This window comes from Osmerus eperlanus, chromosome 8, assembly GCF_963692335.1.
Source record: "Osmerus eperlanus chromosome 8, fOsmEpe2.1, whole genome shotgun sequence".
NCBI lineage: Eukaryota > Metazoa > Chordata > Actinopteri > Osmeriformes > Osmeridae > Osmerus > Osmerus eperlanus.
The window spans coordinates 11,539,166-11,554,106 of record NC_085025.1 but is presented as its reverse complement, the minus strand read 5'-3'; the positions used below and the strand labels follow the sequence as shown (position 1 = coordinate 11,554,106).

Here is a 14,941-nt window from a genome sequence, read left to right as displayed (position 1 = left end):
TCAACGGACTGACGAGCGCCAGCCTGGCCATGTACATCGCTCTGAATGAAAACATGCTGGACGTTAATGGGATTCAGTCAGGTCGACAGAGTCTATCTCCTGGTTGTGATTTACTGCCCTCCTGAACACTTTTGGTCATTTACTTCAAAAGGCCAGGAGAGGGCCGTAGGACACTATGTCATCTCACCATGATTCTCTGGCCAGCTACTCGAGCATGCGTTATTGCTCCGCACTCCCTGTAAGACCTTTGTGACGAGAGAAAAAAAGTTCTGTTTGAAGGTTATCCTATAAATCACGACATCCACTTTTTTTATTCCATAGATTTAATATAGGCTCATGCACGCCACATCAATTATTCTATGCTGTTTTCATTGTAACGCCTTTGGTTGTGTCAATACTAGGTGTGGGTTGTGTGAATGTATATGAATCCCTTAAGTTACCAGTAGGCCCTTTTTAAGATTCTATGGAATATCTCACTTTTCCTAATTCCATCTTCTGTTTCAATGTTCTAATGCATATATTCATTCAGCTCGTACTTCTGCAATCCTAGATTCATTCTGAAATTAGAGTCTACTGTTTTAGTGGTAAGATGTTAAAAAAAAAAGCAAGTGAAGGAGCAATTCATCTATTTCTTCAATGGCAATCACTTGTTGCCATGGTTTCATGAGGTCAGGATTCCTAGTAGTGAATATATCATACCAGGCCAATTAAAACAGAAACATAATTCAAAAATGCAAATGATAAGCCTCTTCTCATAATTCAATCTAGTCAAATCAATTTTAGGTATTTACAACATTCACATTCCAGTGCATGATTGTGAACCTAAACCAAAACGTTTTAAGAAGCAAAATTATAGAATTAAACATTGATCGATAATGCCCATTCAAGCTAAATAACACACCTGCTTATTGGGCTTCTGCTAATATTATCACACAACCAAATAGCACACACAGTGAGTCTATCGACGGATATCTCATTTACAGGCCACAGGCCAGCAGGACAAAGAGAGTGCATGTCAGACTGGCCACAAGGTGGCGATAGCGAGAAACAGGCACACTTCCAGACATGACCAAATATTCTCCCCCACACTGACTGCAGTCCTCTCCACAGAAGGAGCATGGAGACATGTCTGACCTCAGTTGAGATGTGTACGTGGTCACCGTCATCCTCCCTGTGGGAGAAAACAACAAGAATTGGAACGATGAGGCCCCTGAAAATGTTCCTGATTGACTTCCTGGTTGAGAGGTGACTCGTCTCTTACTTGGCTCATAATAGTCGTAGATGACAACAGTCGCATCCTGGACTCTGACCACTTTGTGCTCGACCACGAGGGGGATTTCCACGCACATTTCCTCCATCGTCACCTGAGGAAGCGAGGTGACGTGTGCGACATAAGAGGCATGTTAGACGGTGAAATCAGCTGACCAACCTGACCTGACTAGCTCTCCCCATAGCAGGGAGATGTGTCTTGTGTGTTTGGAGCAGAACAGCGGGGAGACATGAATCCAACCGTAAATCAAGGAAGAGGTTGTCTGGGGGATGTCATGGGAAAACGTACAGAGTCCAAGTAGAGGACGACTTTGCCCGCCTGTGTGTCCACCCTTCGGACGATATCGTTGATGTCCACCCCCTCCTGGGCGAGACTGAGGCCGCTGAGCAGGCCCACCTCCAGGATAGCCATGCCCGTCTGGTTAATACCCTGACCCTCCTCCAGACTGCAGGAGACAACCCCACATGGAAGCGACTGTATCAAACCGTAGTGCTGAGGACATCTCACGCAACCTAGGGTGAATAACAGCACTCGGCCTGACGGCCGAAAGCCCTCACCTGGTGCAGATGTGGAGGTGGGCGTTGTACATGTCGATGTCGAACATCTCGACGCTCAAATCGAAAGCTTCGTGCTCGGCGTGGCGCTTCCTCCGAGACAACCCCTGACTCGCTAGATTGTAGAACACGTTCATCTGCGTGAGACAGATGGGGAGGGGAGGAAAGGGCGTAGGAGAAGAGAGAGAGAGAGAGAGAGAGAGAGAGAGAGAGAGAGAGAGAGAGAGAGAGAGAGAGAGAGAGAGAGAGAGAGAGAGAGAGAGAGAGAGAGAGAGAGAGAGAAAGAGAGAAATGAGAACTGGTAAACTAAAGCAGAAGTGCAAAAACACTTTGCGTCCAGCATCATCTCCATTGTTTTCCCTCTGGCAGCCTGCAGGTTGTTCAAACCGTTTTACAATGTCAAAGCATATCAAGATGTAGACGTGCCGTCAGGGCTGGAAACACGGACCGACTCACGTCAGTCCGGCAGAGGGGGCTCCACCCCTGGTGGGGGACTTCAGCGTGCGGCGCTCACAAAGAAATAGGTGAAGCACTCAAAATGGACACATTTGGACAATTTGACATTTCTTTCTCTTTTGATCCTTTCGATTAGAGATAGGTAGGGGAGTGACGGGGGCACGGTTTCTATTGTTCCCAGCTGCTGTGCTTGGTTCATGTGCTGTGCCTTGCTAATGAACATCTCCCCCATGCTGTCAGGCTCTATGGGGTATCTGCAGCTGACAGTATGTCATGAGCATCAGCGACTATGAATACCATATGAATCCATGCCACCCCCCCTCCAAAACACCAGTTCCATAGGAACCCCTTAACAAGCATGCTTCGATCACAAAGGTCATGTCGCATGGTGAGGTTCCTGGAAGGAATGCAACCCCAAATGCTTGAATTGCCATGATTAAGGTATAACATTGGTTAGGAGACATAAATCAGGATAAGTAAATGCAAGACCTGGTTTGAAAACTATTAGAAATGTTCTAATAAATTTGGCTTTAGAATTGGGCGTGGGTGATGGTATCATTTTTTATGTTTATCATAGAATCCATTATAGCCTACGAGGAATACATTTCAATTGGATTTCAACAAGTATTCGAGCCTACCTGGAACAGGGCAAATCCATGACCCTCTGCAGTGACCTGCAGACGGATCTGTCCTTCCAGCTCTGACACCTGAAACAAACACCACAATGGTCTAACATGTCCAAGAAGAGGTGTCGACCCCAATGGGCTTGTTAACTGGTCTTGGTTTTCAGTTTCAATACAGACAGTCTCGGTAAGTGTTTTACAGTCAGACAAATTCAATGGACCTCTTGGCTCTGATAGAGCAGGTAGTTTCCGGGATGGATGTGAAAGTTGGCCAGCATGGTTGATGGGGGTGCCGAAGTCACCCGGATCCAGAGGTCCATGTTTTGAGGCCCAGCGACGGCTGCAAACTCAGACAAGGCCTGCAAAGCTATCACCGTGTCCTGCGGAGAGGGAACCCCCCCAAAAAACACTTTGAAGTTGTGCTTCAAAGTTGTGAAGTGTGCATTAATGTCTCCACGTACTTTCATGCACGTGTGCATGTGCGTCTGTGGGCGTTGAATGCTCACGTGAGCACGCAAGCGTGTGCGTGTGTGCGTGCGTGCGCACGTGTCAGAACACAGGCTGTTGAAAATAACTTTAATCTGCACATGCCCTGCCAGCCCCCAACCCCTCCCACCCTGACACACTGACAAGGCAGCTGGTTCTCGTCCTGTATGATCACAACCTTCTTACCACAGCTCAGGGCCAGGTGCCAGCCCAGCAGACTGTACAACGGTTGATCTCCAATCCCATCTCCACTGAGCCTGTCTTTTAAGCCTTTCGGGCCCCCAAATATTTCTTGACCCCCTACGCTATCCTTCGTGGGCTTTAGGTATAAGCCCCTCGGTTTAATCACAGCTTCCCCATCTCCAGGCTCTTCCTTTGGGTCTGTGAGACTGACAGAGAACAGGCTCCATTGACAAGTGAGTTCATGTGTTCGGTTTCAATGGCGACGGGTGGATATCGGCTAAACCCAAAGAGGAGCACATTTCCAGACCCCGGTCAGTCAGACCCAGAGCTCCGCGTCCAGGGGTTTTTACCTGCGTGGAGCCGTACCCCCCCAGATGGTTCCTCTGCTGGCTCAGCCACTTCATGAGGGGGAAACCCTCCGACATCTTCCCCCGCCGGAGCATGGAGAGAAGCGTGTAGGCGGCCATCTCGATGTCCACGGTGCGCGGCTGCCAGGAATCCGTCAAGCCCCCGCTTGGCGAGCCCCAGAACGGAACACCGTCTGCACAGGAGGAGGCGAGAGGGGAAGAAAAAGAGATCCAATAACATTCCCTGCTCGAACGTACTTGATATATCAGAGGGGAGTCAGGTGGCTGAGCGGTTAGAGAATCGAGCTAGTAATCAGAAGGTCGCTGGTTCGATTCCCGGCCATGTCAAATGACGTTGTGTCCTTGGGCAAGGCACTTCACCCTACTTGCCTCAGGGGAATGTCCCTGTACTTACTGTAAGTCGCTCTGGATAAGAGCGTCTGCTAAATGACTAAATGTAAATATATATGATGTTGCACAGCATCACAGCACCACCCAAGCCTCTCACACAGGCTCCAACCTTGCCCCCACCACGTGATTACCCCTCATCTCTGCTCGTCTCCACAGCTGATCTAGCGCCACGTCTGCGTTGCTGCTGTTGGCCAGGGCCAGGGCGTAGGTTACCAGACACAGACTGTAGTTACTGGATACCCCCAGAGCCAAGTGCGTCTCTAGGAACATCAGGCCACTGGAGACCTTGCTGGCATACATGTTCTGAAAAGGAGACACATTGGGTTGATATTTTCCCAGACAAGGCAATACCTCATGTTTTTTCGGGGGTTCTTTCTTCGTAGATATACTGTGCACCCTCAGGGAATGTGCCTTGCCATGTTGGTTATGTACTGAATGTATTTGTGTGTACTGTGCATCTATTTGCATGCACTGACAGTACAGATTGTTTCCCACCTTGAAGTCACCATCCTCCAAATAGGCCATGAGGACATAAGCTGTGAGGGACACAGGACCATCCAGGCCCCCTTGGAGCTCAGTGTGGATGACCCTGCCAGGCTCCAGGAAGGCCCCGTCGAACCGCTGCTGGGCACCCAGCCAGAAGCCAGTGCCAGAGAGCACCATGGGGTCAATGTAGATGAAGCGCTGTGCCTGCAGGAAACACCTCAGCACGAAGGCAGAAAGCCTGAGGAATGGATACGGCCGCAAAACGGTTTTGACTTGTGTTAAAAAATTGACTTAGTTCAAAAGTAAATCAACAAGAGGATTGAACTGTATGATTTCTAATAGGGAATAATTGTCGGAAGCAGAGGAAGAACTTAGATGTTGACTTAAAGAATGAATTACAGATGGTTTATTAGTAACAGGCCTGGAATCATTAGTCCATCACAGCCTGGTGCTTGGTGGTCAAATTGACGTGAGTAGGTTACAGAGTAGACAAGTTCAAATGTAGTTTCCATTGAATTCTTTCCTTCTAGAGTACAGCATGAGATAATCGAGTCTCAACATAGAATGTCCACTCCACAGTGTTCACCTTCTGGCCTTATAGAGTACCATGACAACGTCATAACTCATCATACACATCGTCTCGGCTTACTGTCTCCTTACTCCTGGATGGAAGCCTTGTGCTCTACATATGGAACTAAGTATCCAAGATGACCTATGACCTTGGAGCGACAGGTAACTAAAAACCCTACTGTCAGGACCAAAGTGGGAGAGCTCACGCACCAAGTGCTCCCAGAGGAGTCACTGTCTCCGAACGCGCTGAAGGACCCGTCGTCCCTCTGGTAGGACAGCTCACGCTCATAACCTGTGAGGACCAAGAGACGGCGTTATGGTAGCTTGTGTGGTTCCTCATTTGGATACAAAAATGACTTTGCGCAAAACGACAAAGACGGCACCGTTCAGCATGTAGGATGTGGCTTTGTCCAGGGTGCCTTGTTCTGCTTGGTTTGTGGTCTCGAGGTAGCGGATGATGTAAATGTTGGGTGCAAAGTGGATCATGTTCTGCTCCCCACAACCATAGGGCATCTGAATGAGGGACTCCAGACCCGTGATGGAGGGACCAAGAATGTCACCTGCACAACAGATGAGCGAGAAAGAGAGTGAAAGAGAGAGAGAGAGAGAGAGAGAGAGAGATAGAGAGTGGAAGAGAGAGAAAGAGAGATCGAGCTTAAAGGGGGCAAAGACATCTCATCCATTATTCCATTTGAGAGTCCTCAGCAGGAATCTGAAACAAGAGTCGCAGACCAACAAACACAGGCTCTCTCTTCTATTTACAAGAGCCACCACTTCAACATCAGGCTTGTTTACCACTGCAGACTACAAAAACAACCAAGCAGCATGCTAGGCTAACTAGCGTGACAGATGCAGCAATGTCACGGCCCAGTGCACTGAAGGGTATGAAAACAATCACACAGCTGTTGACTGTAAAATAAATTGGAGCCATTTTTTTTTTTACGTGTCACTGTTTTCCATTTTTGCACTGAAATTTACGAATCTATGAATGTTGAAAGGATTCGATTACAGTCTATGTTAGTGTTGCTCCTTCTTTTGTTCTTCAACAACGTATTTTATGGGGACTAAGGTCATTTTCATTAAATTCAGACGATAAAGGGAATATGGTTTTTACAAGATTGTAGGAATGTGGTTTTGTCTTCAGTTTATGACTCCGGTGAAAGGGATACATTCTACATAAGACATACCGACAGCTGTCAATTGAACTCTCTCACTGCCTTCCACTACATCTGCAGGGAAGGTAAATGAAATGTCCTTGGTGAAGTTCCCTTCTTGTGACGTCAGCTCCAAGAAAACAGTCTCTGAAAAAGACTGCTCGAGTCCTTCCGGCTAGGAACAACAGCGATGAAAAATGAATGTGCACAAAGTTGGTGAGTCAACACTTCCTGGGCAAAGCTAACTCATGTATTTAACAAGATCAAGTTTTGTGTATTTAGTGAATACAACACTCAGTGCTGGTATGTGTATTAGAGTACTGTATTCATACAAACATACTTTTCCAATGGGTGGTCAACAGACCTCAAAGATGCTTACGATAACTGGTCAACTGAAAGTGTAGGGAAAGTCAATGTCTCTACCTTGACCTGAACCATCTTGAGGATGCGGTCAGACGCAACGAAGGACATGGCTTTGACGGAGATGGGGATGTGTCCCAGGACCAGAGGCCTGATGGGAAACAGGACAGACAGGCCACTCTCCCCCTCAACCAACACGTTCTGTACACTGGCTGTGGACAAGTCCTCATTGTCCGGGAAAACAAACTCAAAGGTGTCACTCTGAGCAACAGTCACCATGACCTGGCAAAAAGAGAAGAGAAGAGAGAGAGTGAGAGTGAGAGTGAGAGTGAGAGTGAGAGTGAGAGAGAGAGAGAGAGAGAGAGAGAGAGAGAGAGAGAGAGAGAGAGAGAGAGAGAGAGAGAGAGAGAGAGAGAGAGAGAGAGAGAGAGAGAGAGAAAGAGAAAGAGAGAGCACAGAGGGAATTCACCTGATCGTTTCACACGGATTTCAAAGGTGCAACAAAATGCACACAGACAAAAGGAAGTGTTCTTCTCCCAAGAAGATAAAAGCAACAGGACAGGTGAACACTGACTTGAACAATGACACAGATCAGAACAGTGATAGAGAAGCACAATGATCTGCATCAGATCAACCCAAAGGTGACCTATCCGGCAGAATACTCAGATACCTTAAAGTCAAGGTCCCAAAGGTACAAGTCATAGACAAGACTACATGGATAATTATAAAAGATCCATACAGCCTCTGATTTCAAAAAAGATAATCAAAATGTAAAGAAAACATCACAACAGATGATTTTGTACTGTAAACAACACTAAATTGATACAATCAGTCATTTGAAAACTGGAAGTGGTAGAGTTTGTATAAGGGTTCTGAGAAGGCATGTACATGAATATAAATCATATCTAACTACGAACCTTGCTACTGGATATACTGACACAGTAACCAATGTACACTTCAGTTTTAGTGTTATGGAAGAGTGCATTAAAGACTCTCACCTCCAGGTCATGCTTGAGGTAGTTGAAAAGAATAACCTCGACGAAGAGCAGCTCCCCTCGGATGATGTAAACAGGCAGATTCAGGGACAGGAAGAAGTCCTGGAACACTGTGAGCTGAGAAGAGAACTCTCTGAGTAAGCAAGGAACAGCCAGGGCCGTGACACGGTTTGAAAGCAATGACCCGTATTTGAACTTGTTTGTTTTCTAACCAATCCCCCCCCCATAGATAAGTGGGGTTGTGCTTCTGTTGAGATGGTGTGTTGTTAACCGTACCTCCACAGGCGTCTCCACAATCCCCAGGCCCAAGTTGGGAGACATGACGAAGGCTGTGGCCACCCAGGATGTGATGCTGTCTGGCGCAGTCACAAACAACTCAGCTGTTTCCGAAACACTGAGAAACAAGCCCGCCCGTGTTCAGCAACACTTCAGGTCCCTCAATACAGAAACACCTCTTTCCACTATCCACCCCAATATCCAGACTCCTCGACGAGAGAAGGCAACTTTGAGTTTTTCCTCAGTCATGTGACTCGTTTGGTTGGAACTCTCTAATCGGTTTCCAGGCGGGTCAGGTGACCGGCCCCGATCCTCTCACCTTATGTTGGTGTCCAGCCACAGCCAGGTCTCAGGGAAGTTCGTCCGAAGCGGCGGGTCCTTCTCCATGGCCCAGTCTCCCTCTGGTAAGATGTTTAATCCCTCCCCTGCTGTGAAGCAAACAAGCTTGATGTGAGCCCTGCTCTGGAGCGCCACGATATGAACAGAGTGGAAAACAACATTTCAATCTACATGACTATACGAAACGAAATGCCTCTCTAAATCCTCCTAACATGCTCCCTGCACCTTCCCTTCCGTAAGTACTGGAGACGATCAACTATTGGTTATCTTGATGAAAGTTCTGTCAGAAGAGGGTTTGTTTTATCCAATGAAGAGAGAATGAATGGGTGTGTTTGGGCAAATCCAAGCAGGATCTATGGGACCATGAGTTGCATTTTAAAACTTACGTAATTCAGGTCTTAGGCTGTCCTCCATCTCCTCCAGCCTGGCATTGGTCAGAACTGTGAGGCCACATGCCTTGGGATTTGACACATCATCACAAAGAATGCATGACAAACAATTTGATATCGGTACAATATCATGATTATGTACTTTCTGCTCTATGAACAAGAACATGTTCTACGGGTATGTGCAATGTAATCGAAACCATTTGACATGCCCGGAAGGGTGATAGGTACCGTGAAGATGGAATATGGATCTCCCATTGTTGTCACCGAGTTGAGCATGTCTTTCATGCCGTACTCGTCCATCTCCTCCAGCACCTGAGAACGACACACCCCCCAGTCCCCAAAGCCCACTACTGTTACAACCAACAAAAGCCAAACAATAACAGAACTACACAACAAGGCCTACATTGTTAGAACCTGTCGACCAGGTTCGGAGAAAGCCCTTTATGGTGCCTTGCTTTACACCCGGCCGATACTTGGGTGGGAGAGAGACGGATCGGGTTTCAGAGGTGGACCTGCAGGGTGTATTATCTCACACCGAATATGTGTGTCGTGATGAGAGGTGTCAAAGGAACGTCCTTGGAGGGAAGGGGGCTCTTCCTTAGGCTGAAAGAGTCTTTTCTAATCCCACCTGAACTCTCGCTTTCCCTAAACCCTACCAAATGTCACAGAGGAAAATACTTGGAAACGAGATACAGTCATTGACTCATTCCCCTTTCTGAGTTACCCGGTAGACATATTTTCCGTCGTCTCAAGGAGTTCTTTTAACTATTATATGGAGGTCTTCCTTACCATTTCCCTGGTGATGTCGTTGTTTGACTGGGAAGAGCGTGTAGCCTTGTCCACCACCAGGATCCCTACCAGGGAGCCAGGCTCAGCCACTGACACCTTGAGGGATACCCCACCTGCCGGCTTGACCCGGGCCTCACTCCAGCTCAGAGACACCTTGTTCTTCAGGACTTGGGTGATGGGAATGTGCAGAGCATCGTTGATGACCTCCCCGTCTGGATGGATGCAGTAGACGACCACACAGGCCAGGGGAGCCCAGGTCTCGTCCGGGGTCAGGGTGAGGGAGGCGGAGGCCCGTCTTCCAGCAGACACTACCTGGCCCTTGGATATCACCTGGGGAACCGTGAAAACCACGGTGAACCTTTGTGCCGTCTATCTTGTGGGATTCAGCAGGATAACTGCTGAAGAGATGCACATTCTCTTTTGCGAGTGTTTTGTCAAGCCAGCATGCTCACCATATAGTGGAACTCTTGTAGTCCAAAGTTGCTCTGAATTAGCAGGGTGAGTGGGGATCCAACCTGAGACACAAACAGGTTGGCTTACTAAAAAAACTACAAATGACAAAACAATTGACTGTCATCAAAACTAAATTGCCATCATGACTGGTCTAATTACACGAATGGAATAATGTACCATGTGTTCCAAAATACATCTTAACCTCCGAGCCTCAAGTCTATATCATCACGCTACCAACCATCCCATCTGTATTCTTTAATCATAGCAGATTTGAGCAGTTGAGCACGGACCACGTGTACCTTTGGAGATGTGTGAGGACTCTGGATCTGAAGGTAGGAGCGACTGGGGGACTTGTAGCTGCAGTACAGCTGCAGCATCTTAAGACCATCCTTAAACGAAGCCTAGAAACACGACACCAGACACCATGTTTAGCTTATCTTGTTGTTCTAACCGCAGCTTTGTCTGGTGTTGCAAACATATTCAAAGGGAAGGTCACCAAGTTCAATAAAATGGTTGCTTGCGCCTTGGACATACATGATGGGATTTAACGGTCGCGGCGGTGTTTGGAGAGGAAAAAATGGGCCTTACATCTATGGTGACTGTGGCTGCTTCTTGTGAGAGCAGAATGTGAATGGGTATGACTCCATCAGCCGGCAAAGGTAACGCCATTTCCTGGACCAGTATCTCATCAGGTATCGGAGTAAAGGCCTGCATGTCTGGTTCTCGATCTAAGCGGGGCCGCAGCATCTCTGGGTTCCAGCTCCAGGGACTGTGCTTCTGCTGTGTCACTGTCACCGTCACTATTTCCCCTTCCTCCTTCCCCAGGGACTCCTTGTTGTACGTTGATATTTTCAGCTGTAGAACAGAACAACCCGAACTTTTGACACAAAAGCAAATCCTCCAGAGATGTCGATTTTTTATTACTGGATTGAGAATTAGGGTGCTTAGGACTGGGAAAGGTTTCAAAGGTTTGACATGCGACACAGGAAAGATCAGTGACACATTGACACACATAGAATAATCAGATTAAACTCCCCACCGGTGTACCATGACATGAGGTGGTGTGAAACGATGATATGCGCTACACAATCAATCAGTGATCTGACTGGAGAAACCGAGGGAAACGCAAAATGGGAACGAGCGACATGGCCTACTTCAGAAAGCTTTACCCACACGTCATGCTTGTAAGAAGGAGCATTCCAGTGTTTCTACCAGCTCAAGAAACAATTAGGTGACCTTGTCATCTTTACCTCTGCAGTGAAGTTCAGACCTGGTTTTATTCGTTTGGGATATCCATGGAAGGCAAGAGCATATTTCGATTTCACCACTGTCACTGTCCAGGTGGTGCCATATGTCAGTCCTTTCGGAAAATCAACAAAAATTACTTTCAGAAATTGTAAACTCTTGTCTGTATTTCTGCTCACTATTTTTTACCTAATATTATGTTTATCACCTCTGGGAAGTGACTGAATACGACATACAATTCATTGAGGATATTTTACATTTTTTACTGAGAGAGAACACAACACATTGTAAGAATGAAATACAGTAAATGAAAGAACTTCATCTACCAGTCAGGGACTCAGTGACGTTGACCGTTATGGTGAGGAACTCCTCATTTTCATAATTGTACATGTTTACTGATCGTTTATACATCCACCAGTCATCACTGATGATATCAAACGTGATTTCTGCTGTACCGTCAATCTGTATCAAACAAATATCAAGACAAACATTGCAGACCCCAGTTTGCTATGAATTAGTTATATTTATGTGACCCTAATATATAGGCTGTAGGTTCTTACCTAATTAACAACAGACATTCAACTATCAACTACCCCACAGTCTTACCTTAACTAGTTGTGTACCAATACATTTGCACTTAGTTGCAATTTGCATAGTTGCAGTTTGCATGCATTTATGTATACAAACATAGGTGCAGTTTGTTGCCAACGTACCTCTTGTTCTTCATCATAGCTGACGTCAATACCATGGAAAGTATGCAAGTATGTGACGTTCATTTGTCCATGTACAGGTTTACCATACATGTATCTATGAAATACATATTCCAATACAATTTAGACATTACTTCAAACTTACTTCCATGAAAATGTACATGCTTGTGTACATTCTAGTTGCAGACTAGTATTGTATGGAATACTCACTTGGCTGTAACTGTCCCCCAAAGGCTGTTATCACGATATAGAACTGAGGGAGCATCTATCTTCACCTCAAACTTAGGAAGCACTGTCAAAAAAAAAAAACTGCATGTTTAACCAATTTTCAAGGGCCGTGATCGGGGGAATGTCCCTGTACTTACTGTAAGTCGCTCTGGATAAGAGCGTCTGCTAAATGACTAAATGTAAATAAAAGTCTTCACTGTGCAAAAATAATACAATTCAATGTGTTAAACTGTAAAAGCATTTGTATCAGCATGGAGATGCTGATAGTCACTACAGACGGATTCTAACACCTGTCATGAATCACCAAGTGGAATACAGTAGGGAAGAGCAAACCATAAGAGGGAGTCACAGACGTCACTGTAAAAGAACTGAGACATAACCTGTCTTCCCTGGAGGGTCATCTCACTCTGTCACAAACAGAACATGGGAGTGGTAGAACAGTGAAGGGTGGTTTCTCAAAGAAGCTGAAAAATGCATTCTCACCGTAATGAGCGACATTGAACTGCTGTTCACTGACAACGTCCTGCAACACAATAGATATATTAAGTAGGAACAGCATTTCAGACCCGGACTCTTCTTAGATTTTTGTTGTATAAATATCCGGAATATTTAGAGGTTTATACATAGTATAATTGTATTTTTCACTACATTCCTAATCAAAATCCATCGCGTCGCATGACACCCTAAAATCGAACACAAACTCTCACCACAAATACTGCCCATACAAAATATGGCAGTGCTGTTTCACACTTCAGGAGTCAGGAGCAGCAGTTATGGTGGGTCTTATGTACGGCTGGTCACATTAGGAGTACGCTTGTCGAACGAACAGACTCACGTTGACTGTGGTTACAATGGTCCATAGGCCGAGCGGAGGATTCTCTGACAGCTGAAGCTCCTTAGACACGACACCCAAAACACTGTCCAGAGACAGCCACTGCTTGATCATGTTCCGCTTTGGATCCTGCCTCACAGCAACGACACAAGACACGGGAATGATGGAATCGCCGTGGCTACAACAATGTCCCAAGCTACATTCAACCACCAGCTCATATTTCCATACGTAATCCTAACATTTTAAAACAACAGTGGGAAGTAAACACACTCACCTTAATGAAAATATCTATGCGGTTCACATACGGCCTGCCATCTGGATGAATGGACACTGCCCGGATTTTCACTACCTGCCCGGGCATGTAGTTAGGCTTGTCAGTTTGAATGAAAGTGGACAAGCTTTTGGGATTGAAGTGTAGATACGCCGAATCGTTGAACACCACATTGTTCCCCACATAGCCATTGACCAGCAGCTTGTAGGGTTTCCAGTAGCTCTGTTCAGAGTAAGGGATCTGCAGAGAGAGGAGACGGACCACAGCAGCCCAGGGTTCAAAGGTGACCAGGGCTGGATGCAGAGGGGCCCTGGCAGGGTAAAGCAACCTTTGTTCTCGCAGTCAAAATGGAGGTTGGTGATCAATCTTTCACTTGACTGGTCAGGTGTATAGTATGGTTGTTGTTTATTAAGGCCTGATCTTCACATGACTCACATAGGAGTCATGGTGTATCACACATGGTGTAGGACCTGAGATGAGACAACCTAGATGGTCGCCGTTTTAATATTGACACGATTCTCTTCAATAAAATGAGAAAATGTATGTCAACTCAATAAGTAACCATAGACAGACAGCAATCAAATCGTCATCATGTAGAGATACCTTATTTTCATTTTGGTTGCGGTACAAATGAAAGAAGGACACACTTACCGGTGGAAGAACCAAGACCTCAGTGGAACCTTTACGAACGCAAATCAATGAAGAAAACAAGTTCAAGTCGTGTAAGGTCTAATTCAAACCAGCCGATAATAAAGTGTATCTGGAATGCAGATGTACTTGTAATTTAAATGAGAATGATAGGTCACCTCCTTGAATTGTTGTTGTGTTTGAGGCAACTCTATTGTTGCCATTCATAAGCTCAGCACTGACTCTAACAGGGGCACCAGTGAGGACGGTGACTGATAATGTTGTGGAGATGCCAGGCCGGAGATCCTTCGGAACAGAAATCAAATACGAAGGATCACGCCTGGGGCTGCAAGAGAAGTGAAGAGGAGCACAATGAAAGGGGAATTCGGGCAACAGTCGGTCATACGTGCTTTACATCCATTTGGTAGTTTAGTGAAAACATATTTTGTGACAACATTAGCACAACCAGTATGTTCCTATTTGTTTTTATAGGTTTTGATTATTATAAAGGGAGAAATTCTCTGTTCTGAGAGAGTTTATAAATTAATATTACAGGAGAACGGACATTATTGTTTTCAGCTCACACTACTCTAATGAAAACCAAAAGCACAACTAATTACATACCTTGCTGTTGTGTTCTGGGCACTGCTGAAACTGACAAATAATCCAAGCAATCCAAACACTTGAAACAACTCCATTTGCATGGACCACACACACTGTGTTATGCTGATAAGTGTACCATGTCGTTTTGGTGATTGTCTTCATAATCTGTCAAGTAACTCCACCTACAATGTATAGCTCCCTGGGGAAACTTGGTAATGTCCCCTTTCAACCAAAAGCGGCTGAAACACGCCTGGCACTCCAACATGAGTTGTATAATGGACCGT

General features: G+C 45.9%; 1 protein-coding gene across 2 annotated transcripts; it reads right to left on the bottom strand.

Moving 5' to 3' along the window:
- Positions 1 to 327: 327 nt before the first annotated feature.
- Positions 328 to 14,782, bottom strand: cd109 (CD109 molecule). Of its 2 annotated transcripts, none has more exons than XM_062468508.1 (32): positions 14,679 to 14,782; positions 14,234 to 14,400; positions 14,079 to 14,107; positions 13,431 to 13,667; positions 13,160 to 13,285; positions 12,808 to 12,847; positions 12,307 to 12,388; positions 12,100 to 12,193; positions 11,713 to 11,848; positions 11,392 to 11,501; positions 10,730 to 10,996; positions 10,441 to 10,542; positions 10,141 to 10,203; positions 9,689 to 10,018; positions 9,128 to 9,211; positions 8,897 to 8,966; positions 8,491 to 8,599; positions 8,172 to 8,289; positions 7,899 to 8,012; positions 6,964 to 7,182; positions 6,574 to 6,715; positions 5,770 to 5,946; positions 5,597 to 5,678; positions 4,826 to 5,054; positions 4,462 to 4,633; positions 3,923 to 4,113; positions 3,125 to 3,283; positions 2,919 to 2,987; positions 1,828 to 1,961; positions 1,559 to 1,715; positions 1,262 to 1,364; positions 328 to 1,171 (listed from the first exon to the last, which is right to left on the bottom strand). In XM_062468508.1, the coding sequence occupies exons 1-32, from the start codon at positions 14,756 to 14,758 to the stop codon at positions 978 to 980; spliced, it is 4,386 nt and encodes a 1,461-aa protein (XP_062324492.1). In that variant the 5' UTR covers positions 14,759 to 14,782; the 3' UTR covers positions 328 to 977. The 2 variants fall into 2 exon arrangements, with proteins under 2 accessions (XP_062324492.1, XP_062324493.1); XM_062468509.1 differs by having other exon boundaries at positions 8,491 to 8,596.
- Between the last annotated feature and the right edge of the window lie 159 nt (positions 14,783 to 14,941).

Coding starts and splice junctions, on each gene's coding strand:
- cd109 (XM_062468508.1), bottom strand. CDS start 14,758: ATGCAAATGGAGTTGTTTCAAGTGTTTGGATTGCTTGGATTATTTGTC. Junction 8,290..8,490: donor TGGCTGGACACCAACATAAG/GTGAGAGGATCG, acceptor CTTGTTTCTCAG/TGTTTCGGAAACAGCTGAGT. Junction 5,947..6,573: donor AGTTCAATTGACAGCTGTCG/GTATGTCTTATG, acceptor TCTGTTGTGCAG/GTGACATTCTTGGTCCCTCC.